A 27,945-nucleotide genomic window follows, 5' to 3' on the forward strand; every position below is an offset into this window, starting at 1 on the left:
AAGCCCTTTAACAGACTTCTCCCTGGCTGATTGCTCTCCTGCGAAACACGGAGTACAGGTGCAGCCCACGTAATCGCGTCCTTTAGTTTCCACGCCGATCGCGGACCAGCCAGCAGATCCACAAGCTTAACAGCACCTCCCTATGGGTTTGAGGCTGGCAATAAGCCCAGTCCCAAGGATGCACAGCGTGCGCTGGAAGCCCTGGACTACGGCTACGCAGCTCATGAAACGCGGGGAAGAGCAGCTAGGTTGTGTCTAGCTCGTCTCTTTGGGCACACCTCAGCGTTATCTCATGCGGGCTTTTTAAATGTTACCGGAGCATTAAGGGAGAAAACTGCTTTCAACAAAAGATGTTAAAAAGCACGCCCCATTTGCTGACAAACAATTTTAAAAGGTGGCAAAATAAACTATATTTAAGGAAGCGCACGCATTGTTGTCCATACCAGTTTTTCTCCATCTACACCAGTAATATTGGAAGTGTGTTATATTCTTTATTCAAACATTTAATTACAACTTGACTTAATTTTAATGTGACAGTCTCATTTGCATCCCTCACCACTGGGTTTATGCAGTCACATATGCGTTTTCGCGCGGGCAGAGAGCTCTTGCGGTTGTTTTTGGTTGCCATGGCAGCACGAAACCTGTTGCTAGGAGAACCTGTCCGGAAGTAAACGGTCGAGAAGAGGCATTAAGAGGCGCTCGGACACTACAGCCACTCAGGCGTATCATATAGAAGTACAACCACAGTCCTTTCTGTAGGCAGGAAAAACAAGGTAAAGTGCAAGATTTTATTTTATTCAATAAATGGTTTAAGTGAAACTACAACTTTGAGGGAACTATTTTCAGTTTTATTTTATTGAAGACCGTCTCTGGTGCTGAAAGAGGTTGACAGACAGACGTTTCGTCGTTATTCGGTCGGTACATCATCATTTTTGATATTTGAGATTCATGCGAATATTTTGTATCAGTTTGTAAAGACTTTTTAAACATTAAAGTACTGTACAGTCTAGAGTGTAGACTGTCAGCGCATACTCAGCTGTGAGCTCTAAAGTTATGTTATGGCAGTGCAGCCAGTAAGAAAAACGAACGATTTATCGGAAGCGTAGTTGTTTAATAAATAAAGTATAAAATAAAATATTTCGCTATAGCCACAAGAGACGATACCGACATAGCTCACTTTACTCATCTCTATTTTACGACCTACTGTCGTCTATTTGAAGTATTTGCAAATAGGGATTGTAAATAACTGCGACATAACTTGACATCTGTTTGTGGGCGGTAGCGTCATCACTGCTTAACAATATTTGAAACTTTGCTGGGTTATATAATTATACAGTGTGATGGTTAGGATGGGTAGTATTGTAGTTACCTGGGAAGGTGATTAATTTTGTAAAATATACGCTGCGTGACGTCTGTTAGCCTGCTGTCAATCTACGCATCCACCTGTGCGCATGCGCAGCACGAACACTACTGTCTTGCACGTGCCGTCCCGCGTTACCTACACGGCTCTGTTAATTTTGCCTCGTTTTACTCTCACGTTTTTAAACTAAGCGTTTCACGGGAAGGGTTCGAATTTATGTGTATTTTCACGTTAGAAAACTTATGGCAAATCTGTATTATTTCATTATAAACCAAAAAAAGCTGACCAAAGTTGACAACCCTGCGACTATTTTACAGATTTTCAGAGAACTGAAGGTGATTTGTCATCTTCTGGAGTATGAGAAGTTTTACACGTTGTTATAGGTGTGAAAAGTTTTAAGACATGAGCATAACTGAATAGAATGTAAATATGATTACGCATTGAAAATCAAGATTTCATGCACTATGTAGTGATAAATGGTCATGTCAAGTGGTGTAACAGAGCGGCAGACAAATGTATTTGCCATTTCCCCATACTTTACGATTAATAGACAGCCTAACTTTGCGAAAATAGTTCCATATATTTATATATACACACTGTATGACTGGACGTGTTTATATATACTATGTCATATGTTTGTTATGCACGGTATTAAAAAAAACTAACACAACTCACCATTGTAGGTCACGGACTGTCCTTTTACACTGTGTGGCGGACAGCGTTGGTGTTCGGTGAGTGTATGATCTTAACAGCCCTTTTTGTCATACAGTAAATATAACAACAACAGATTCATACACTGCTGTGTTTGCAAGCAGAGATTTCGCAGTGGTCGTGCTGATATCACAATCGCTCTCCTCCTGGTGCATCTCGGGTTGATGCAAGACACATTGCAGCCGGGACTGGGGGGTGGGGCGCACACGGCTCGCACCGCTCTGCTGACACCGTTTAAGTTTTGCGGCATCGTACTTATGTGCGACTTTCACGTTGTTGGTAGACGATTTCTTAATTGTACTGGGAAGTGAACTGGGAAAAGATAGTTTGAATATCCATGTTAATTGTCTTTTAAATATAATTTACCTAGACATCTAGATATTTTACATCAGTTCGGAAACATAATACCAAGTGACATAACGTGTATTAAAGTTACTAAAATATTGTGAGAAGGTCGTAGGTGGGAACTAAAACAGAACATATGATACGGAAGCAGAGGATGTTTGGAATTTCCCCTTTACAGAGACAGACAGGGTCAGGGAAGAGATAGGACAGTAACAACACTTAAAACACAAGGAAGAAAATTAGGTTGCCTGTCTGGTGTGAGAAAAAAACAAACTTTTTAAATTCATTGGTAAAAATGGAAGCATATGATAGGCTCATTGTGGTTTTAGGGCTCAGGACAGCTGACTTGGGTTTAGATTTTATGATCAGTAATGGATAATCCATCCTTTAAAACTAGCATAATTTCCTGTTCATCTACAGTATCACTGGGCATGGTTTCCAATGAAAGTCCTTTACCAGCATTATGGCTCCAGATTTAAAATAGAAAGGATGGTGGAAAGCTGAAATGAAGAGGGAGGGGTTGGCACTGGCATTTAAAGTTTAGGTAAAGCATACATGCTATGCTCCCTGCAATAAGCAAGGCAATTTAATCTTTGTCATCCTTGAACGTGAATACCCATCCATTGTTTAAAAGATTTTTTTTACGGGTTTCTATTTACACACTGAATGGAATGCTGTGAAACTTGTGTATTGAATTGTGCTGGTCTCTGCCTCAAAATCCTTACAGAGTGAGTCATCTGTCCAGCTGACCTCTGGAACAAAAACAAGAAAAGTCTTATGTACCAGTGGGAGACAGCACGGGCTGTCTCCCACACACATGCGTCCGTGTGTACACAGTCAGGTGCAGGCTGGCACCGACCCTCAACACGATCTTGCTTTGATATATGTTGTATTCTAGAGCACAGCATATAAGGAGGGTGAATTTGAGATTTCATGTGACAGATTGGTTTAAATACCAAGAGCTTTACTCCTGCCCTTTTCCCAAGTGGCTTGGCATTCCAGTGCATCTGCACTCTGGATTTGGATTTGCTTTGTCCTTTGTATGGTTCTTCAGTGTGTGTCATTTATTAGTGAACATTGTACCATACAGCTGCTTTATCAACCCATCAGCAGTGACTCATCTCTCTGCTTTTGATGACAGTCCCAGAAAGAAGGGCAGCTGTCTTCCGCTCTAACTTTGTCTTTTCATCTGTGTGTTATCTGAACATTCCAGTAAAATACAAGCCGTTTTTCCTGATATAGTGTTTCAGCCGTGTCGATACATAAATGAGTTGTTCTCATTGTCTTCCTTGTATGTCAGATACCTGACTTTTCTGGGACCTCAGCCAGACTTATCTCCCTGTATTTTTTTCTTCCATTTGAGGTAACTTCAAACTGTGGAATTTTAATTTTTTTGGTGTTTAATTTCACTGATCAACAGATCTCACTCTGCAGTTTTTATGGTCTGCGAGGCTGTGAACTCTAAAGAGTGGGAACGCTGGTGGACTGACTTTTCTGTGCCCTGTGCTGCAGGAAAACAGTTTTGATGTATGTCAGCACCTGCTGATAAGAATGAGAAAGGTACACTGATTACCAGGCTGGCTGTGGGAGGGTACCAAGATCCATGTTTATAGGTGTAACATGGTGGTGTTCTGTGAATAGGGCTGGTGGGAAAGGCAGTAACAGCAGGGGTCAAACCAGCTGTACAGAACCAGAGTGAAGCGGAATCTCGCTCAGCCCAAAAAGACACAAACCGGGGTGTTAGTTTGCTGGCTTTCGGTCCCACTTTTCTCGAAAGTCTTCCATATTTCCCTTCACTCCTTCTTTTTTTTTTTTTTTTTGATCCACACAAAAGCAGCCCGACCGTCACGTGGCCTTTTGTCTGAACACAATCGCCGGTGGTTCTCATTGGCCGCTCCCTTTGAAAAAGCATCCGTCTCCAAGGTGACAGAGATCGGCGGCCCCGCTTCACTTCTTTCTCTCCACTCTTGTGCTGTCGCGCGCAGGCTCATGTGTATACTGCCGTGCGCATAGCGGGACGCTTGCCACTGCTTTCTTTCTTCTTTTTCACTCAGTCAGGACCCAGCCGTTCAGAAGGTGAGTATGTGGACCAGTTTTTGGTTTTTTTACTCTGCTCTGCAACAAGTTGTTTTTATGCCTTAAGCTTCCATAGTTGTATAAATCTTAAAGTAATGATTGCGATACAGGGAAGATGAGGTTCCCACTACAGCTTAAAGTTAAATCTTAATTATCAGTGTGTAAGGTATAGCAATTGCTACATGAGAGACTTTCTATGTGACCTGCGATCTGCTCCAAAGTTTGCCTGAAGCAGAACTGCGTAGGAGGGGGAGCCAAAGGCAGAGATATCATGGCTGCAGGCGACTGGTGTGCTTTGGAATTCGTGACTGTTTAAGAATCAAAAGGCTCCAGAATTACAGCCAGCGAAAGGAGCCACATGACAACCTGCTGTTGAATCCTCTGTGGGCCTCAGTGGTGCTGCTGGCGACCGCTCTGTGGGCTGAGCTGGGGAGGAGATAAGGGATGCAGGGTGAGGCTGCTCAGGAGGGAGCTCAAGTGGCTAATCCAGTGTTTCCCAGTCGGGTCCTCGGAGACCCACAGACACTGCACATCTTTGGATGTGGACTGTCTGGCAGGGAGCTTGGAGGGAGCAAAAACGTGGGCCGGCTATGGGTCTACAAGGACCGGACTGGGAAACACTGGGTTAGACAGCATGTTCACTCTGACCTGCCTATTAGCAGACCCTCTTGCCCCTGGTGGTGACCACGTCCTGCTTCTTCTTTATCCTCTCACCAAGGATCTCCTGTTGTAACCCCCCCCCCCCCAACACATTCTTGGCCACGTGCCCCTTGCCAGCAGACCCACTCTTTGAGTTCTGCTAGCCCTGTCGGATGACCTCTTCAGTGATGCTATAGGCCACATGACCTGTGCTGGTAGCCATGGGAACACAGTGGATTTGCTGTGAGTAAGCCATTCACTGGTACTGTGTGAGGTCAGATGTTATCACTTAGGGTCGACGCTTCGCGCAGCCAGGCCTTTGCCAGACAAGCCCAGATAAACTTGCTGTAGGACGTCTTTGCATAAATTTCCATGCTGAATTACTTCTTGATGGTACATGTGCTTCTGTCAGCTCTGTTTGTTTTTTGGGTCACTGTCATACTGAATATTACCTCAGGCGGAGATGCTCATGGATTTATATTAATAAACCTGAAAGCAAAAAGGTCTCTTTACCTCTGATTCTCATATTTATTTTCTGCATGAACTGTATGGCGTCACATTGCCCCAGGAAGTCGCTCATCTGCCAATTAATTGAATGCAGTGTTGAGTAAAAAGCGCATTAGAGAGACAGGTGTTACTTGGCCTCTCTGAATTTATTGAAGAAAAACTTTTGTGATGGACATGCCCTCAGGAGTGGTGTGTAAAGCTTTCTGTGAAAAAGCACCTGGCAAGGAGTTTTGTCTGTGCATTTTATGGTTTGTTTTCAAAGCTGGATCAGATGCATTTGTAAAGCCACGATGTCTGAATGGTACATTACTCCCTGGCTCCCAGCTCTCTCCTTGACAGGGTCGCGCTCCCTCTCTCTCCCTCTTTGATCCAAACAATATTTCTTTTACTTTTGACTTTCATGACAGAGTGGATTTTGATTTTCCCTTTTGTAGACAGAAGAAGCGTCGCATTTAGAAATCGGCTTCAGCACATTGTTTTTTTTTTCGCAATGGCCTCTCAGGTTTAAAACATGCTCAGCTAGAGTGGCACCTTATCTGCAGGCCCACACTCCCACTGTAAGGTTCCCCTTTCGGGCTGCTGATAGTGTTCACAGGGAAACAAAGCTTGCCTGGTGATTTGCTGTGTCTGGTGCTGTCTATGATCACAGAGCGCATGAAAGGGAGGTGTCGGGGTCGGCCCGCCTACATCCATTCGCGAGAAGGAAACAGTGGCATTGCAGCCAGCACTATTAGCATTGGTGATTATGGATAGTGTGTCTTTGTCCATTCCCCGTGTTCCCCTAAACCCAATGAATGTTGTTTAAGATAGTATGGATGTTAAATGTGCATCGAGTGTTAGGTACAACTGGTATCAAGCAGTCTGTAAGTTTTGTTCCCTCTGAGATTTGGACTGGACTGATACTATGCAACATTAAGAGCTACTTAATTCTTCTTGTGTATCTCAGGATTCATTCAGTTCACTCTGTTTCATATAGTGCCTTTCACAACACAGTTGTTCCAGATACCTTAACAAGAGTGTGCAGCAATATAGTATTAGTTCATAGAAGCAGAAGTACTTCATGATACAGGGAGATAAGGAATAGGGAAAATGCCAGACATTTATGGAGGAGAGGAACCAGAAACTCCATGGTTTGGAGATGAAAGAACCCTCTGGAGGTCCAAGGCTGACTGGCTGCCCAGGCCCCTGGTCATGCTAACATTATTCAATGCAAAGAAAATGATGGTGCTTTTATAAAATGTAAGGTGTACACTGCGGTCAGTAGGAATGATGTCATGCCAGGCCGAGCCACTTGTTCATTCTGCGTCCTCATGATGATGTAATTGTCGGGCAACAGTGGGACGCCTGCCACCTGCAATGTCAGCGTTTAGGTACAGGAAAATCCTGAAATTCCTGATTTGGATAATATGCACAGGATGGTGGCTCCAGCTGAAGTGAGTCAAAAATTCCCTGAATGGCAAGGTTATCGGTGCCTGCCTCACATCAACAGCTATTCATTCAACATCCAGTTCTTATTTCCCTCCCCCACACACACACCCAAATGAGCTCACACAATGGGCCTATTTTCAGATGTCTTGCATGTTAAGCTTATGGCTTTGCTAGTGTGGGAATCTTGGCCTATTGGCCACTTAGGTTCAGATTTCTAAAGAGGCATGCTTTATAAAGGTTACCTTATTTGCTTTCTGAAGTGACAAAATCATTTTTTGGCTGCTGGGCTGGTATTCAGGCTTGACATTGTAATGTAACACCTTCTGGGTTCGCAGCAGCTGTAGGAGGATTGATGATATTTGGCCTGAGAAGAAGTATGGAGCTCTCAAACTTATTTCGTACTGACGGCCTGCTCCGGGTGCGGCCTGCCCTCATTGGCTCGCAGTGGGGTGCGTCGGTGCCTTTGAGGCGTACAGCAGGAGCGGCACTGGGAAGTTTGAGGTTAGCTTTATTGCCAGGGTTTGGGTAAGTTTACGGCCAAGGAAAGAAGGAGGGTTTCAGAGGGGGGGGGGGAGCGGAGGGGGCAGGCAACAGGAGTATGGAGGAGCTCCCAGCTGAGAGGGCTTGGTTTCTCTCCCTTTGTTCTCCCAGGTTTCCCGACTTTCCCATGCTATTCACCTGTTGCGGCCTATATATTTTTTTCTCCCTACCCCAGAGCTTTTGTCTCAAAAAGCCTGAAACCCTCCCCTCCCATTACTCACATTAAATCACTTCCACAAACATGGCAAAGTTACAGGAGAGAGCAGTTTCATCTGCCGGACTCTGAAAACCCCCGTCATGCCTGTGGCCTTCCTGTGCTATTGTGAGCCTGCCCATTGAGCCCAATGTTTGCTCTCCTGCTGCCATGAGGTGGGGTGGGCGGGGGGGTTCACACATAACGTGGGCTCTTCAGTGCGGCCCTCTCTGTGGGCCTTTGAAAGGTGAGATGGATTTTTCTCTGAAAGCCAGTCGAGATTCAGGCTTAGTCACCCTGAAATTCAGCCTGAATCCTCTTAGAGAAAAAAAGCAATCTTCCAGCTGTGCGTTTTGGAGCTGTGGGGTGACAGCTAGCGCGTGTTGACCCCACATGGTGGTGGGGGACGTACTGGGAATGAGGTTTACCTACAGGGACCTCCGGACCTCCTACTCGTCCTCATCAGCAGCCCTCGAGCAAAGGACACTAAGGGGGGAAATGATCCAGAAATGAAAGATTCTAACAGGTCGGGATGCTGTTCAGCCAAAATGGCTATTTCAATATTAGTTTAAATAGTAGAACTCGTGCCCATAAGTGGAAATTAGTGGGAGAACATTTTAAAATGAATTTGAGGAAGCACTTCTTCACACAGCGTGTAGTTGGAGTATGGAATAGTCTTCTTGCTAGTGTAGTGCAAGCTAAAACCCTGGGTTCCTTTAAATCAGAGCTGGATAAGATTTTAACAACTCTGAGCTATTAGTTAAGTTCTCCCCAAACGAGCTTGATGGGCCGAATGGCCTCCTCTCCTTTGTAAATTTCTTATGTTCTTATGCTCTTACCTGATGGGGTTAGCGTCAGGTACTGACATGTGGACATAGCTGCATTATGTGTTGGTAGGCTAATGTACACTCAACACAAATTAGACTGTGAGGTTTTCTCTCTTTTTTGGGAATAAAATGTTCATTATCACTGAAGTAAAGGTCAACCCTGTTAAGAGCACAAAAAGAAAGGAAAATTCTACCTTTTACATTTGTGGCGAAACATGAATGTTAAATTATAAATGTGGTATAGCAGAGATTTCTCATTCGGCTGTTTCTTGGAGTGAAAAAAACAAAGAATCCCTTTTTTTGTTAGCCAACCTATATTTAAATAAAATGGTTGTAATTATCCAATTAAAAACTGCAGTGTTTCTCAATACATGAATCACAGCTAGAATGTGAGGCAGCTGTAATCTAGGGACTGTAATGACACAGAAGGGCTGTTTTCAAACGTCTTTGGAACGAAAAGAGCAAAACTACCCTGCATCTTGCTGGAGGGGGTTTTGGTTTATGGCTAGTATGGCAAAGAAAATTTTCCCTTTCTGTCTTGCTTTAACCTGTTAGACGATGTTCGTTATTTGAATGACTGTGTGGGGGGGTCTGGAGACTTTTAAAGAGGGGGGAATATATTCTATTCAAGCCATTGACATGATGATGTGCAATAAGACCAGGTACAAAGGAAACATCAGTAATGTAATCCCCCGAGATATTGCCACGGAAACGTGCTCCAATCCTCCGTTCTGCTGTCATATACCTCTTCCTGTGTAAATCAAAGGAGAATTACTGTCACCTTGAGTGTGTTTTTTTTATAGTTCACGTTTATTTAGCAGCCCAGGAGCACACCCACCAGCTAGTTTAAAGAAGGGATTTATGTATTTTTCCATTCATGGGCCCAATGTGTTGCTGTGAAGTGGTTGTACCATTTTTTTTGTTTAATCTTCACAATGCTTGGGTTATGAGGGAAAATGTGGAGGTGTGGGCTTCATGGGTGGAGGGGTGGGGGCAGAAAAAGATTTCAAGAATGCCTGGAAGGTGATGCCAAACATTTGGAAATAGACGAAACGAGTCATGGATGGTCAGTGGAGTCTTGCTTCCCCAGTGCTGCCATGACAACATTATTGTGCCTGGTAATAACTCAGTGCCCTGTGAGCCATCAGGTCTACGCGGTTCCTCCTTGTTTCCGGCAAAATCACCTCCAGGCGGTCTGGCTGTGCCCCGAGCATATCTCTTTACTTCCTGTGTCGTCGCCTGCAGCAGTCTCGGCTCACTTAGAACCAGGGACTTTCCTCTGCCATACCTGTTCCTCTTTGTTTCGGGTCCTGGGTCACTGGCATATCTAAGCACTGAATGCCAGTGTCAGATCCTCAGTTTATGGAAATGTCTCCCATGAAGCAGTGGTGATCCAGTAACCCGGCTGGGAGACGTAACAGTGGGCTTATTGATTCTGAGAAGCAGATGTATATATTTTAATTTTGGCTTGATAAAAAGTGTATATTTATGCTTAATTTCCACTTTTTAGACCCCTGCAGATGCAGTTTAACTCAGAATAACTGTCCAGATATATAAATAGCACAATGGAGGTGGTCACACCTGTTTTGGGACTGAGTGTTGAGAAGGGGGAAGGACCCGATTCCTGCCTGTTCATGTGTGTGACCTGCTCTAAGTCCCTTTAATGCACAGCAGGGCCACGATAACAGGAGAGGCTTAGGTCCACGCGCACGGCTCCTCCCAGTTTTGGTGTATCCACATACAGTTGACGACAGAGACGATGACCTCATCCACGAAGCATTTTCCTAGACCCAACCAGGCGCTGTTTACATAGCTGGGTGCACCTGTGACAGGAGGCCGGCAGCTCCCGTCTCGGTGGACCGCCCTCACTCAGGTTACAGGGTTACGTAAACTGCCGTCCGCCGCCACACTCCACTAGCATGGGCAAGGACGCAGGCGGCCAGGGGATGGGGCAGGGTAACTGCTGACATATGCAGGCGAGGGAGGAGAAAAACAGGAGAGAGAGAGAGAGAGAGAGAGAGAGAAAGCAAGACACTCCTACCTGGAAAGGAGGTGGCGCAAGGCTTGGGAGTAGAGTGAGCCTGGGTGGGTTGATCAGCAGAGTGCGTGAGAGAGAGAAGCACACACGGATTCCTGGCCTCTCGGCGATATGGCCACAGGTCGCTCTCAGCTGCTTTAAAGGATCTCAGGAGGGCTGCATTCCAGAGTCGTGGCGGGCCACTCCCCCCCTCCCCTGCCCCAGCCCGCTCACGGCTACCGCCCCCCACCTCCGTGGCTGGCTGAGGTTACCCTCCCCCCAAGGGTATCCCTCTTGTCCCATCAAGGAAGCCCTCAAAGGCAGCTCTCCAGACCCGGCTTGGGCAGTGGGGGGCAGAGGAGCCCAGCGTACAAACGAGGGGACATTTCCGTGGCAGGTAAGCCTCGCCACTTTTCGCGACTAGTTTGGCGGTCTTTTTTGCGTCGTTGTAGCTTTAAATCAACCTGTTAGTGTGCAGCTTGTGGCTTGGGGCTTGGAGCCGTCGAGGGCGAAGCGCATTCCAAACAGAGCACTCAATGGAGAGCTCACAGGGACTCGCCGTGCAGTGTTATATTCCCGCGGCAGTGCCGGTACCGGTGATAGAGGCTTTGTGTGCTGTGGTTCACTGCTCTCAGCTATACGACACGCCATGTTCAAATGACTAAACTCCTTAAACTAAAGAGGCAGGTGTGTCATTTTAAATTCTGAGGAAATCTAGGCGAGGTGATGATGTGAGAACTTTCTTAAGCAAGTCTAGCTTGTTTTTAAATGGTCACACTTCCAACTGCTAGCCTGGGAAAGATGAGGCGATGTTCAGGCGATTTCATTTATCCCAAAGCATCATTTAGCATGGAGAGTACAGCCTGCAGCACTAAGTTTGTGTGCAGCTTGCTCACTCAGAGATCAGATATTTGGTTAGTCATTTTTTTTTCTTGTTGCATGGCCTAACACAGCATGTTTGTCATCATGCATCAACCTGGACAATTGTTTTCCTGCCTTTAAGGCCTGTTTATTTTACGTTAGTGTTCTGGAGAAGGTGAAAAGCAAATAAATTTGTCTATTCACGGTTAAAGGTGAATGCCACAACTTGGAACCCTGCTTTTGAGTGACCTGGTTCTGATTCGTTCTTGGTGTGGACTGGTGATGTCAGGCTCGCTGACCCCCAGAGTGGGACGGCATTGTGGGCCGGTGGGTAGGTGTGATCTCCCAAGGCTCATCCTGTCCTCATAAGCAAGTCTCCATTGCTCTCCTCTTCTGCTTCTTAGTCCACTGTAAACTTTGGGATGACAACCTCTGTGACGAAGTTTGTAGTTCGCAAAGCACATGTGTTTCCCCATAGATGACCTGAAAAAGGATGTTTCCCCATGTATTTTCAGTTAAGGGGAAGTTATTGGGTGTGAAAACATGCCTTCAGGTTGCTGGGTTTTCCCTCTGTGTCAGGGTTCGCCACATCATACAATGATGCTCTATTTTGTTTGATTGTGGTCCAGATAAAGAAGTTCTCGCTTCCTGCGCCTCCTGACACATCCGCTGCTCTTGGGCTACACTTTGTTTGATATTTCACCTGCAAACACTCAGGAAAAGTTGGATCATTTGTACATATTTGTACATGTCATGCTGGTCACACATTGTGCTGTGAACAGAGCATCTCTTAAAGGGTTAAATTAAAAAGTAAGAGAGCTTATCAGACTGAGAACCAAGCCCACATTATGAAAGGAGTCCCTTCTCATTTTCTTCCAAAACTGGATGCAGCTGCGGTTCTCCTACTGGCACACATGTATATTCCAGTTTTTTTCAATATTGTCATCTGTTTAGAAAATATGACTCTGGTGCAGGTTTTTATTGCCACGGTCAACCAGTTCTGTTGTCATTTTTACGTTTTTACAACTGGTCAAACCTCCACCCATAAAGGACATTATCTAAAGGTAGGCTTACCTGTTTTACACTCTTGTTAGAACTGGCAGTATCAGCAGGTCTGGGGCAGGTAAAATGCTCTGGAGAACTCATACACATAGTTACATGATCAGCTCACCCCTGAAGATTAGCAGTGGCACGTTAGCCACTCTGAAAGCCTGTGTTGACTTACTGGTGAAGCTTCTTGGTGCTGCTACACCGCGATGAGTCATTTTTTCAACAGGCTGTCAAACACTCTGAAGATGTTGGTACCTGACAATGAGTTTTGAGAAACATCTGTGTCTATGTTTCCTCTCGGCTTTGGAAATCCAGTTGCACTGTTGGTATGGTTAGGATGCACTTGAGGGATGAGTGACCAGGGAATCTGTTTTTTTCCTCCTGCTAGACCAGGGTTATGCAACTCCCGATCCTCGAGGTCCAAGCCCTACTGATTTTCTAGCCTTCTGTTACCTGTGAACTAGGTGTGAAGCCTCTGTGACAAATCGTAATCCGTAATTATTAAACCATCTAACCTGGGAGAACTAAAAACACGGCCTGGATTTGGAATCGAGGTCCAGAGTTGAATAGCCCTGTGCTTGACCAGTCAAAGGGAATTTTGTTCCTCTCCTCGGCTGTCTTCTGGCTTTTTCTGCTTGCAGAGTGTGCTGTGTACGTGTGTTGGTAAGGGCGCTTTATATAAGTGAAGTGAGTTGAACTGAATTGAAATTAAGTACAACTGTTATCCCAGGATCTTCCATTACATTTTCATTTTAGCTTAAATCTGAAAATTCACATCTGGAGATAAATCACACACGCCACAAGCGTGTGAAACGAGACTTGGCTGGGAGTTATTTTTCTTGGTCGCACTTAAACAATGGTGCAAAGTATGTTATGCTCCAGGAGTCGCGTCTCCTGCGGCGCCTGCTCACCCCACCCCTCCACACCCCATGGGGGAGATGAAACGGCCGAGACCCAGCCCCCGTTGCTGGCTCCGAGGCCTGTACATACACACCCAGTCTCTAGAACAGACTCATAAATTTTGAGAGGGGTGCCTTCGCCACTTTGATTGGAGGAGGGGTGGGTGGAATCCCTGACAAGCTGCCTGTAATGACAGAGGGTGAGGATTGTCACCTCCCCATTGCCAAAAACACCATGAGATGCAGCCTGTACTACATGCACTATACCTATTCTTCTCATTCAACAAACTTCCATTTTGTGAAGAGCATTTTTGTGTCCTGTAGGAATCTTCCTTGGCTAACCAGCAGTTTTGCAATGGAAATTCCTCCAGATGTTTGTGTCTTGAATCACCTGCTTTTTTTCATCCGCCTCAGGTTTATAGCACTGAAACATCCCCAGCGCTGCCTGTCACACACTAACATGCTGCTCTTCTGTCCTTCTGGTGCCTGTTTATGAAAGGCGGGCCTGTCTCTGGACTCCTTCTGTGGTTGGGAGCGGTGTGGCTCACGATTACGGAACTGCACTCGGGGTCAGGCTGCTCATTCGAATACCAAATGTGGAACTTGAGAAAGGTGCTTAACCTGAACTGGTCTGCTAGATACTGACCTGCGAGAACGTATAAAAAAATGGTAATATTAAAGCCGACCAAGTCCCTTAAATCAGTGGAAGCTGAGAGACCCTTGCAGGCTGCATATGTAGCTAAGAAACTACTGCCAGGTGTGAGTGATGAGTAGAACGTGGAAATCAGTGTCATAAGGCCATCTCCCGCTGAGAGGGGAGGACTTGCTCTGGAGAATCCTGCGCGCACACACATGCATTTATATTCATATTTTTCTGGGGACTCTCCATTAAATTCCATTTGGGAAAAACCCTAATCCCAACAATTACAACCTAACCCCCTACCCAGCCCTAACCTTAATCATAAGTAAACAAACAAAATACAAGACTTTTGGCTTTTTTACTTGTTTGATTGAAGATACAGATTTAAAAAATATATATTTTTCCCTTATGGGGACAGAAAAAATGGTCAAAACATGTCTCACACACACACACACACATACATGCACACACACCGGAATGTAGATTAGAAGCTGTCCCACCTGCTGATTTCTCATGTTCAGTAATTCAGATCGCCCGGCCCACCCCCGCATCTGGTGCACTTATCAACATTCTAAAGCAGCTTGAACTTTACTGGAACGACTGAAGTTGTAAATTTCCGCTTTAAGGAGGATGAAGGCGTGACAGGGGTGTAATTATTCACTGACAGGACCTGCAAGCTTGTGTTGCCGTGGTGTCGGAGTGCCCCTAAGCCCCACCCCTGAATAACTGCATGGAAACTCAGTGTTTGCAGCACCCCCCTCATGTCCTGGAGAAGCTGGACATAGCCGCACATTGCACTGAAAGAAAACTGTCTGTCCACTTGTCTCAATGAATCAGCCAAACCCCTTACCGGAGAGAACAGCAGCCAGATCCCTGCTGGGTTATCAGTCCTGTCTCTCTTTCATCATGCGTGCAGTGACCCAAAACACTGTCCACACTTGGAAGTGGGGTTGTAATGGAAGCCATTGTGAGGATGTCCAGCTGAGCAGCTTAGTGCAGGTCTAGTTAACAGAATCCCAATAAAAACCTGAAAGTATGTGGCTGAGCGACATCACAGGTGGCACCTTCTTCAGGCAACTTAGGGAAGCAGGATCTATCTATCTATCTATCTATCTATCTATCTATCTATCTATCTATCTATCTATCTATCTATCTATCTATCTATCTATCTATCTATCTATCTATCTATCTATCTATCTATCTATCTATCTATCTATCTATCTATCTATCTATCTATCTATCTATCTATCTATCTATCTATCTATCTATCTCATTTCCTGTGGCAGTCAGCCCAGATGACTGCCATGCCACACAGAACATGCCCATGAATACTTCATGACAGCAGGCGACTAAGAGGAACCGCTAAATTACTAATGAGGCCAGGCTCATGTACAGCATTCACCCCAATCAGGATCGAGGGCCTCCTGCTTAGTAGGACTGCATCTCGGTCTGGGGCCGAGCCTCTGATTTGGGTCTGATTTTTGGAACATGTGCCTCATTTGGATCTCAGAGCAGCTGGCAGGTCTCGGCGGGGTATCATCGGCCATCGGACCCGTCACGTTACTCCAGCACGGCAGAAACCTCGTGGGGGTTCGGGAGAGTATTTCACTGTAAATGTTGGCTGCCTATGTCAGCCACCCCATCATCAGGCTTTGACAAGCTAATTTCCTTTAGACGAGCGGCGCCATTGTGCAAGTCTGGGGAGTGTCGGTGCTCACCCCAGGCGTGTGCTCACTGGATAGGGCGATGGATGCTGAGTCACACCGGCAGGGTACGATTACAGGCCGGAGCTAATGAGCGGTAGCAACAGGCCCCGAGGGCGTGCTGCAGTCTGTATGTAGGGGGCCCATTTAACTCTCCACCATGCTGCTCACATGGTTAAGTATGTTCCAGGAAAATCATATTGCTCAATTCACTATCCTGTCATCATGTTAGTGCGCCGGCTTTGACAAAGTGATAATAGCATACTTATGTTTGTCTTAATAGCTATGCTGGTTTTATTCAGTGTGGTTAAAAATTGTTGCCCGATTACATTCAAATGACCAATTTCGTTGAATTATTGTCAGGAAGATTTGTTTTTGTAAAGACTAAGGGAGAACCTAGGACCTTACTGGGAGCAGGGCAGCGGAAGGCAGGCAGCATTCGCTGAGTTCGTTGCCAGTGTCACATTAATTACCTCGCCAGTGTTAAATCCACTTTCCAGGAAGATGACTTCTCACTAGGACTGGGAGGGGCTCACATTGCAGCCAGGTGACTTTCATGGCCTGCTGGGTGATGCTCTCGTATACCTGCTATCACAGGTATCCCTAACTTTAGGCACCACCCCTAAGTCCTTGTCTCTATGCTATCTGCCTTACTTGAATCTAGCTTTGGGTGAAAGTGTCTGCTTAATAAATAAATGTAAATGGGCCTCCTGTCTACTCAGGCTCATTAGTAGTGGAGTTCTGATGGTGAAGCATTTTGGGGCTGGGCCAGAGCACCCTGTACCGCTAACCACACCTGTGACCCGGACGTGTCCTGTCCTTGCCATGCCAAATGATCCACGGTCCCAGGAGGCCGTGTGGGCGTAAACATCAAATGTTCATATTTCTTAGTCATTGTACAGGTAAGAGTCAGGTTGAGGATACTGGGACAATGGTTACGCGTGAGTGACTGAGCATGACCTAGACTGTCACAGCACTACGGCTGACCTCATTGTTACATACAGGTCTTCACTAGTCCCCTTCAGTGAGGTATTCCTTTCTTAATCAATTAATTCCTGAAAAGTTTGAAGCTGTTTAATTTCATGCCTACTTTACTCCCAAAGAACTAAACATCCAGAAAACTGAAAGAGACTAACACACAGGAGAGTTATTTCTGCTTGTATCAAACACAAAAAGGATCTTCTGGGGCGGGATTCCAAGGAGCACAGGATTCCAAGGAGCAAAATTCCTTGGGGTCCTGGTATCGTGTCCCAGCCGGACATGCAGGAAAATGTATTATTCATGAAGTGAGGCTCTTTAGTGAAACACCAAACAGCCTATTTGGCAATCTGCGTGTGTCCCAGGAACAAATGTTTCCAAATGTTGGAGCATTAATAAAACCCAGCTGAGGCCTTGGGCTCTTCTGTGGAAAAAGAGTACAGGTAGGGGGGACTCAGGGTGGGGGTGCCCACGGTGATCATAATGTCCTGGCAGGTGGCCTTGCACATGGCTTGCGTGGCAGCCCGTAGCACGCAGACCTAGTCTAACAACCTGAAGGAGAACAGCTTCCAGCCAAGAATGAACATTGGCTTTATGAGCAGCATGTTTTATGGCAGAGAAGTCTGGCATTTAAGAGTCTTTCTGCATCTATGCACAGTTCTCTGATCCTATTTCCTCTGGACCCCCATACCTTGTCCAACCTCCCTCTGAAGTTGTTCCTGGCCAGCGGGCTGCTTCCTCCATTTTTATGTGCTTCTGTGTTTTAAATTCTCCTTTGAAAACCGTGTCTTTGTTTGGCAAGTTCCTACATCAAATAGTTTGTACTGAACAAGAACACTTCAGGAATGGTAGATGCGGTCGCAATGATGCTGGTACCGGTGAATTTGTTTGTACCCACTGCCCTAAGGTGCCCCCTCACTCTGCTACTGAGGACTGGGACATGCTATGTAGTGAGAGATCCTCTGCTGGTCAGATGTGCTTTTGTCTCATGAAGAAAAAGTCCACTAAAGATGACATGGCTATAGATGTAATCCATGTAGATTTTTTTTTTACTGATGTGCATTGAAAAACTTCCAGGTGATCACCTTTTGTTATTTTTCTCCTTTCCTGAGTGTTTTAGTGTTGCACAGTGGTACTGTACATTATAGGAAGTGCAACTGCTGCTTGTGATAAATCAGCCACAGCACCAGGGGGCAGTGTATAGACGTAATGTGGAAGCAAGGTGACCTCCTGCATTATCCAACAGTTTAATTAGTGCTGTAAACAAAACGTAGGGAAATCAAGTGTCCAGTTCTGTTATTGCTACCTGTGGCCCATCGTTATTGAATGGATCTTTGTACCACCCAGGATGTGGGCCATCCTTTACAAAAACCACAAAACCATGTTGGGTACTGAAATATCAGCACTTCAAAAGATCTTATCAGGGGGCTGCTGCTATACCTTTGAACAAGTTGACTACCAGAGTGCTGTAACTCCATAATGCCTTGTGACAGGAGTACTGTATAAGGTCCCCCGCCCCCCCCCCCCACCTTAGGCCCCGCACGTCCTTTGCTGTAAATGAGGGTAAAACGGGTGTTAACGCTGGTATTTCAGCAGTAGGGTCAATCACCCAGTCTCTTCTGACCTCTGTACCACATGACTGTAGGATAAATCACCCCCTACAGTGTGTAGGCAAAAGTTGGGCTACGTCCAAGGCGTGACTAAAGTGAAGAGCATGTTCCACATGTAAACCCCGCTGAACACCCCTCCCCCACACCCCCGGACTCCACCTCACCCTTCTTTTTCCGCCCCTGCTGGTTTCTGCCTGTCAGGGCCGCCTTCCTGTGTCACTCCATTAGGTCATTTCAAACTCAGGACTAGTACAAGTGCAGTCTGCTCTGATTGATGATGCCGTATTAATACTAACATTAATGCTGAATGGGGTGTTTTCCTGCTTGCTGCTTTGTTCCATTCTGGATGTTAATCAATTTGTTTTTCACCCACAGCTAAAGCTGCCATCATGGTTAATATTTAGCCTGGTGATCCAGAGCCATTTCCTGGTCCTAGCATTTAAATGATTAATATGCTGCTGAGAGATTGTCCTGAAGGCAAAGGGCAGGAATTCTGTGTGCTTTTGCGTGTGCGTGTGCCTGTGAGAGGCTACAGGAATGCCATGCAGTTAATCATTGTCATTGCAAGGGCTGCGGGGGAGCAGACAGATACTGAACATATGCTCAACACAGTATACAGTACACAATGCAAACAGTCTACAGAGGGCATAGTGTACAATACACACCACCCAATATACAGGAGTGGATAAACGGAATTGCACATCTCATACTACACAGTGATCAGCTCACACAGGATCACAGGGCAGATAATGATCAGCTCACTCAGGATCACAGGGCACACAGTATTTGTCTCACACAGGATCACAGAGGAGAATATAAGCAGCTCACACAGCATCAATAGGCAGATAGTAATCAACTCACACAGCATCACAGGGCGCACAGTGATCAAGTTACACAGGATCACAGGGCAGACAGTGATCAGGTCACACAGGATCACAGGGCAGATAATGATCAGCTCACTCAGGATCACAGGGCAGACAGTGATCAACTCACACAGCATCACAGGGCACACAGTGATCAGCTCACACAGCATCACAGGGCACACAGTGATCAGCTCACACAGCATCACAGTGCACACAGTGATCAGCTCACACAGCATCACAGTGCACACAGTGATCAGCTCACACAGCATCACAGGGCAGACAGTAATTGGCTCACACAGGATCTCAGGGCACACAGTGATCAGCTCACACAAGATCACAGGACAGACAGTAATCAGTTCACACAGCATCACTAGGCAGACAGTAACCAGCTCACACAAGATAACACAGAATCATGCAGTAATCAGCTCACAGAGGATCACACAAGATCGTATCATTATCAGCTCACACAGGATCACACTGTACTCATCTCACACAGTACTACACCTTAGTCTGATACCCCACAGATCACAGGCCCCGGGGTACGAAAGTGTCAGCACCTGTGTGTGATGTGGCACGTTTACAGAACCCATAAGAAGATATTGTTGACTAGCACTGTACAGGTTGTTTTACTTTTTAGGAGTTTTGATTTTGGAGGAATATGTTGATTTCACAGATTACGAGTCGTGGACAGTCAGGATGTCAAGGTTTGCATAGTAAACAGGTTCACGTCTCTCATTTTGTCAGGTGATGGAGCAGTGTTGACATTCCAACCATGTTACGTGCACCTGGCTTAGCGAGACAAACCATTGTGGCTGCTGTGCCAAGGCGTCTCCGTCTATCTCTCGTCTGTGTGTGTGTGTGTGTGTGTGTGTGTGTACATTTCCGTCAGAGACAAAAGGTGGTTTGTCTCTGGCTCCTTTCTCAGTCCAGTAAGGTAGCATTCCTTCTCCTCTACGCTGACTGATACCAAGACAAGTCACAAGACAGAAACGGAATCTCCATCACATTGTCCAAAGCTTCTTGTGTTTATCTTCTTTCACTTCGTCAAACCTTCAGGCACTGCCACAGTAATCGGTGCTTTTAGCCTGTGGTGTGTGTGAGCCTGGACACTTGGTCGTCACTCAAAGCAAAACATTACTTTTGGTTAAGTGACCTTTAAAATGACCTGCTGTCCGGTGACGTGGTTTTGCTGTGTTTGAGTGGTGTGGTGCATTCGAGACATAAGAATTTATGAAAGGTGATGCTGAAAAACCTTTGGGGAGCGAAGCTTTGTAAATTAGGGTTAGGGTTAGAGTTCTCCTTGTTCCTGTGTTGTGGATTCAAGTTGGCTGCATTTCAAAACTAAGAAGAGAAAAGCGTTTGGGCCCACTTTCATGTCCAAATGGAATGTATAATCTATAAATCTATAATCTATAAATTTCTTTGATCAGAGAATTCTGAGCCATTATTACTCTGTTCTGTTTGTAATCAGTCAACTTTCATTTTGTATAGCATTTTTTAAAAGAATCATTTGTTATAAAAGTGGAAAAGTGATAAACTATATATTAAACTATATATTTAAAATGAAAAGCAATAGTATGAAGATGAATAGTGTTAATAATCGGGGACTTGGTTAAAGAACAGCAATTATGGAGTTAATGTGAGTACAGTTTAAATAAAACCTTACTTTCAGTAAGTCCATAATTTGGTGGATTCAAACTGTAATTTTATAGAGGCAGAAGGTTTGTGCTGAAAGGTGATCAATTTTACCAAACTCAGCTGAGGTCTTCCACATACTGCGCTGAACGAGGCCGGGTCCAGCTGGCAGCCGCACTACATTAATGTTATGTGTCTGTGTGTTTTGTTTGGAAGCAGACGTTAGTTCCATTATGGTAATTTAGAGAATCTCCAAAACGGGACCTCTGAAAACGCGTCACCGCTGGATGCTGAGGAGAGGCAACCAGAGAGCCGCGTCAGTCACCGCAAATCTGTCATGTGAAAAGTCAGTTTGAACTGCTGTCACCATTGCGGTTTGCCCACCTTTCTGCCACGCCACTGCACCTCAGTGACCGCGTCCTGCTCCATCCCTGCAGGTTGTGCCCGGTGCCATGTGGAGGTGAGCGCGATCGGAGCACCGTGTCGCACATGGAGCTCAAGGTGTGGGTGGACGGCGTGGTGCGGGTGGTGTGCGGCCTGTCGCAGGAGACGTCCTGCCAGGATGTGGTCATCGCTCTGGCCCAGGCCATTGGTAAGGCTCCTTAACCGCCGTGCCTTTGTCCCAGGTGGCTCCTCCTATCCCATTAACTCAGTCCGGCTCAATTTGATTCATTCAGTTTGCTCAGGAAGCAGTCACACCTTCCACAGAGCAACATCTGCCGATCCTGCTATTTGTATTTATGTTGGGCTTTATTAGTAGTCTTAATGAAAGCTTTGCACATATGCTGGCATGGGAAAAGCTAAAGAGTGAAAGAGAGATAGGCAGAGAAGGCAAGACAGATCTGTTTGTTTGTCTCTGAACCCAATGTGTGTCCCCACCAAAAATTGCAGGTCAGACGGGCCGCTACGTTCTGATCCAGAAGCTGCGGGAAACGGAGCGGCAGTTGCTGGCCGATGAGCGCCCACTGGAGGTACTGGCCAAACTGGGGCAGCACAGCAAGGAGGTGCAGTTCTTCCTGCGTCGCACAGGTCCCAGCAGCAGCGAGGTGCCCGGCCCGGACCGAGGTCCCACACTGCCCAAGCCACCCGAGCCAGAGACTCTACGGAAGCGGGAACCCAAGAAGTCGCTGACCTTCAATCTGGGTCCTGCAAATTCACCCCAGAGCAGACTGAAACAGATTAAGAAGACGCCCAGAGACTTCCCGGAGGCTAGGGCTTCTCCCCCCCTGCCTGGGCCAGCCCCCAACCCTGGCCCTGTCCCTTCCATTGGCACGTCCAAAGAGGAGGTGTTTCGGTTGATATTGCAACAGAAGGAAAAGCTGCAAGCTCTGGATGTGCAGCTGGAGACTGTAGAGGAGAGGGTGCGAGAATGGGATAGGGCCCCGGGGCCAGGGCCCCAGCAGGACAAGTTGGAGCAGCTGGAGGAGCAGGCGCGGCGCAACCAGGCGGAGCTGGCCCAAGAGGCCGCCTGGGAGGAGGAACTGCGTGCGGAGGCGGAGCGGGAGCAAGGGCTGCGGCGCCGTCTGGCTGAGCTGCACGCCTCGCTAGACGACTGCGGCCGCAGGCTGAACAACTGCACCACCCACTCTGCGCAGCTGGAGCGTGAGATTCAGCAGGAGGCGCACTGGGAGGAGTCGTCGCTGGACACCGTGAGGGCGGAGCTACAGAGCCAGCAGCATCAGGGGGTGGAGCTGGAGGCCTCGCTGACGGAGGCAGAGAAAACACTGGGGCGGGTAGAGACTCTGCTGCAGGTGAGCGGGGAAGGGATAGTGCAGAAGGTTGCGTGTTATGCATGTGAAGTGTGTGCAGCGTATTTACCCAAATTCAGCAAACTGCAGAACTGTTTATATGGGTGAATAGTAACATTACAGATCTTTCAAAGTCAGTTTGTGTTTTTCAAAGCAGCTTATAATGCTTTGGTGTCTTAAATCTTTATCTCTTCAAATGCCTTGCTCAACTGGCTGGGTCGTCCTGATAACCTGATTGCATGGCTTTCCCGTTGATTCATATGAGTGTGATCAGAACAAGTACAGGGGGTATGAATCTGCTCTAAGAGAACGGCGCCTTCTTGGTTCAGGGGCTCAGGTGTTCATGGTCTGATGTGCAGCACGTTTTACGTGTCCTCTGTGTAACAGACACATATCCAGTATCGCCTCTGTTCACAGGCTCAGTTGCCGGATAAATACTTGTCCTTGTTTATGGAAATCTGAACTGCGTTTTTTTTTCTCGGGCTCACGTTTAGCACGTGGAACATGGAAAACGGAACCTGGAACGTGGGGTTTGGAACATAGAGCATGGAATATGGAACACACACTGGGTCCAAAGTATCGCATGTACTGTTGAATCTGGGTTATACTTCAACTGAATTGTTTGGAGCAGTGCATTGTTGTAAAGCAGTACTGTGTGGTTTCCGTGGTAGTTCATTTTTTTAAAATTTCACTAAAAATAAGAATTCTAGGTGATAAGTAACACATTTTTGTTAGTTATTTTCCATGTGTGATGAAGTCCTCTATTTCTCGTTTATATTATTCAACTAGAAATGTTGCACTAAAATGACATTTTGAATTATCTCGCTAGGGAGATGCTCTAGTAATATGCTTAAAAAGTGCAGAATAAGTCTTTGCTCTTTGAAGTTCGTCGTAGTCTATGCATCAGAATTGTAGGCGCTGCTGCCACCCTGTGGCCAAAACTGACCTGCACCCAGTCTGGTGTACAAGGTCAGAGATAGAATGACGTCGGCGATACTGTATGAAAAAGAATTTCCCACTCCTGGTTTCAGAGCCCTTATACGGGCAGTTTGTTCAATGTATCTGCAATTCCAAGCATAGCGATAAACTGGGTGTGAGTGTGCAGTCAGGAGGTAACTTACTGGGGGAAGTTTGCTAACACAGTAGAAGACGTCATTGCTGCGAGAGAAGGATTAGCTTATAATAACCTTTTATCACAGTTTTTCCTGTTAATGTCATTTTTTAACAAGGAAGTGGGCCTGATACTGTAGTTTAAGTGAAAGTGTAAGTTTGTAACTTGAGCAGCAGACAAACACATTATAGGTTTTGAAGGTTTATTGCTTTGGCCATTGTCCCACTTTCTGTGGAATTTATATTCGTGTAGATAGTGTGTAAGGTGAGTTTCATGTCCTCCCATTGCCCTCAGCAATGCTTGGTTAACACAGGAAGTACATCGCTAAACATTTATGAATACATGTTGCAACATATTTTAAGAGATCTAATGGATTTTTAAGAGTTTATCTGGGCTATGTGGTATTCTTTGACTGTTCTGTATGGCTTGCTGTTAGTGTCCCAGTCCCAGAGGGGGGTGATGTGGGGGACAGATGTTTATATGGCTCTACTGGGTGATGAGGTCATCTTTCCCTCTAAGAATGTAACTAATGTAATTAAGTTCTTATTGTGCTTGTTCAGAGTATTTGGCTTCCGCCATCAGTGTTTTATATAGAGCCAAATGCCATCGACTCCTGGGGTCTGAATGGTCTCTTCCCCCTCTCTGCCATGTCAGGCCAAAAAGGAGGAGATAGACGAGCTGAACAAGGAGCTCCGCCAATGCAACCTGCAGCAGTTCATCCAGCAGACCGGAGTTCCCCCCACCCCGCCGAATTCGTGCGCGGACCCCCTGGAACTGATGGAGCAGGCCAAGCTGCAGCAGGATGGATACAGCAATGGTGGTATGTTGACATGCACTGACACACTCAGTCCTGCAGAGATTGAAAGTGAAGGTTCAGACAGTACAAATTCAGAGTTTTGTTTCAGCCAACCAGTTGAGTACTCTGTGACTGTGACTCTTTATACTAAACTGGTTGATTGAAACAAAATCTTGGTCTGGATTTGTATATTCTAAACCTGAACTGTCGTCCTCTGCAATCCTGACCTTATTGTACAACATTCTTTGTCTATCAGGAAGACAGGAGTTTCTGGCTGCCCTGTAGAACTAGCACAATGAGAAAAGTGGAACCAGTCATTTCCGTTATTACGTTCCTGCCATTCATTTCTCATAGGAAAAAGGATGATGCTTCCCTTTTGTAAACTAATTAAGGAAAAAAGGATTGAGAGATCTGAGTGAAATGTAAAGCTTGCCGCTCATTAGTGTATCTAACATGCTTGTGTGCTATTAAATAGCATCATCAGTTTTCCCCTGGCAGTAGGTTATGAATGTAAGCCTTGGCCACTCACACTCTGCCCTGTGCCCTGCAGAGTCACTGTCTCGCCCCACTGCCAAGCACTTCCTGGGACACCCGCGAAACCTGCAGAACCCTGCGGTGTCCAGCTTGAACCCCGAGGGTGTGTATGTTTGAGAGCCTGATGCTCCCAGCCTGCCTGTCCACCTGCTCAGCCTCCAGCTTTCAGCTTGAACTGGCCCAACGCAGAGCCAAACCTCCCTGTGCCTCTCCGCCCTCCCCGCCCTGGTATTTTACAGCTGCATGAGGGTGTGCTTGTACCTGGTCTCCTGGGACTGAGCACCTGCTGGGAGGCTCTTTTGCCCGTCCTCCACATCGCCATCCAGCTTTTTTCCCTACTTATTTCCTCCTCTGCTTCCTTTTTTCTTCCCCCCACCGGCTGGGCTACCTCTTTCCCTGACTGGCTATGGAGACTCGTCCCTGTTCCACTCACCTTGGTTTGGTTTCTGGTTCTCCGTCTCACGGTCACTTCTGGAACCTCGTGGACTAACGGTAGTGTCGAATTCCCACAGCCATGGCTTTTACTCGATCCCTTCAACACCACCATGTGGGTTGAACGCTTTGGATCAGCAGCTGCTGTCTTTAGCCTGAACTACAGTTGCTTGTACAGAAGGAATAGACTTTGATGAAAGCACCACACTGACTCCTACTGGCTTCAGTTTAATTAGGGCATGAGATGTCTAAGTGCCTTTTTCAGTGCCTTTTAGTTACTAGGATACAATGGATTCTGTATCTCCGATATGTACGGTCAGCTATGTCCTGCTCACTACAGAGACTGCCGCACTCCATTGGTGTGCCCCCGCTACTCCGGTAGTCTGAAATCACCGACTGGATCGCCTCTCTACCTCCTGCCTGGGTCCACGCACTCTGTGACATGACAGATGAGGGATTCTCACAGAACAGGAGAGAGTTTCCAGATCTGTCCACTTCTGTGAAAAGGGCTTTAGCTGGCACAGATTGCTGGCTCTCGCATCCTGGAGCAAATATCTTATATGTTTCCCAATGCACCAAACCAGACTCAATTTGCTCTCTCTGCCCGGCACCACAAAGGCCTCTCTCCTGTCTTCTTTGTCTATCCCCCATCTCTCTCCTCTCCTCCCTTCCTGCTCTCCCTCTCTCTGGCATGTCGGGATATAACGGAACACTATCCTCAAATCTCCTTGCCTGTGCCCCTTTTTTCCCCCTAATCCAGGACGTGCTGATGTTTTAGCAAGAAAATGTGCCATGATACCAAACACAGGGAGCGTCACTGGGTATTTTTGTGTGTCTTGCAGTCCTGACATCCAGGGAGTCGTCATGGAGATAGAACACAGACCACAGCCCTGGGAAGTTGGTCACTGTAAATTTTATTCCTTCCTAAATGTTCAGCTTGTTCTAATTGTTGTTCTAATTATAACAAACGTTATTAATTCTATATATATATATATATATATATATTTGCAGAATTTTGTTACATTTTGGAGTATATATTTACTGTAAAATACTTTATGATTTTTATGATATACCTTCAGTGTATATAATAAAGTTGAATGATTGAGTTTCAGACCAGTTGCATGCTCCTTCTCTCTCAGATCTTACACTTGCTTTGTAGCTGCGTGGGCACACACTCCTGGTCCTGCCCTCTTAGCAGAAGGACAGCCGGTGCACGGATCATTAGCAGTTCAATGTCACAACGCCAAACAACATTTTCCCAGGGAGCCGAGAGCCAGAGTCTTTGGTTTTCCGAAGGGATATCGGCAGAGGAAATGCACGCTCATTCTCATCCTGAGAGATACGAGCATGAGGGGTTGGGGGGGGGGGGGGGGGCAACAGCTGTGAGGAAAATCAAAAGATTAAATATAGTGCTAGCCATGCAGTCAAATTTACAGCCGAGGTCCGGGCTCTTCAGTTGGTATCTGGTTTACGATGTGAACGGGGTTCAGCTGAATATTTTCTGCTGCATAAACACACACGGTAAAGGCAGAGATTAATCCAGTGAGGCATCAGTCAATTATTGTTTACTGTGCTGAGGGTTTCATAGTCAATTATTAATGGATTGACTACTGAAGCCATGTTCATGTAGTAATGATAAAAAAACAGTACAGATTACATCTCAACAAAGAATATTAATCATTTCTACTCACAGTACTCACATTCCTACGCTTCAAACATTACTAACAGGTGTTACAAATTTTTATCCATGTTTTGTTACAAAATGCATTCAAACTCTGCCATGTATTCATACTACCGTGGAGTTAGTTAGTTAGTTAGTTTAGTTAGTGTTGGTTGTTTGTTAAAACTCATGGGGATACCAGCTCTATAAATAGACTTAGCTGTGTTGTGCGAATTGCTTGCTGGTAAGATCACCACTTCATCCCTGAACGTCACACCCTGTTGACCAGAGGTGGGGGTAGAGTGGAGGGACTTGGAGAAGTAGCAGGTGAGCGGGGCACGCAGCCCCTTGGCCGTTTAACCTGCTCCAGGAAGCCCGTGTTACCCTTCCAGCATGATTCAGGGAAGTTAAACGTTAACATGAAGCTATGTTTTTTCCCTGTTTATAGGAATAAATTAACTTGATAAATGAAAAGATCAACGTGCAAACCAACTAGGAAGCATGCCAGCTGACAGGCACACAAACAGCAAATATTTATTTAGGAAGTAAATCTCCCGTAAAATCTCTGCGCATACAGTTAAAGCAGATATTAGCAGATATTAACACACTTAAGCTGGCTCAGGTTCAGGACAGGACCATTGTGTTCATCATGGGGGTGGGGGTTAGATGGCTACATAAAAAAGGGGAAAATTAATCATGTAAAAAAATGACAGATTCAATCAGCAGACTGGGTCCAGGATTAGAGGGGATGAGGGAGACACACATCTCAACGCAAACATACA

At 46.1% G+C, this 27,945-nt stretch overlaps 1 protein-coding gene across 5 annotated transcripts; it reads left to right on the top strand.

The window, feature by feature from the left end:
• Positions 1-648: 648 nt before the first annotated feature.
• On the top strand, positions 649-26,614 carry rassf7a (Ras association domain family member 7a). Of its 5 annotated transcripts, XM_049005172.1 has the most exons (7): positions 659-773; positions 2,044-2,091; positions 21,320-21,474; positions 21,774-22,633; positions 24,396-24,561; positions 25,088-25,174; positions 26,346-26,614. In XM_049005172.1, the coding sequence occupies exons 3-7, from the start codon at positions 21,372-21,374 to the stop codon at positions 26,375-26,377; spliced, it is 1,248 nt and encodes a 415-aa protein (XP_048861129.1). In that variant the 5' UTR covers positions 659-773; positions 2,044-2,091; positions 21,320-21,371; the 3' UTR covers positions 26,378-26,614. The 5 variants fall into 5 exon arrangements, with proteins under 5 accessions (XP_048861130.1, XP_048861129.1, XP_048861131.1 ...); XM_049005173.1 differs by lacking the exon at positions 2,044-2,091 and having other exon boundaries at positions 649-773; XM_049005174.1 differs by lacking the exons at positions 659-773; positions 2,044-2,091 and adding an exon at positions 2,116-4,492.
• The last annotated feature ends 1,331 nt before the right edge of the window (positions 26,615-27,945 follow it).

This window comes from Brienomyrus brachyistius, unplaced genomic scaffold (assembly GCF_023856365.1).
Source record: "Brienomyrus brachyistius isolate T26 unplaced genomic scaffold, BBRACH_0.4 scaffold154, whole genome shotgun sequence".
NCBI classification, from domain to species: Eukaryota; Metazoa; Chordata; class Actinopteri; order Osteoglossiformes; family Mormyridae; genus Brienomyrus; species Brienomyrus brachyistius.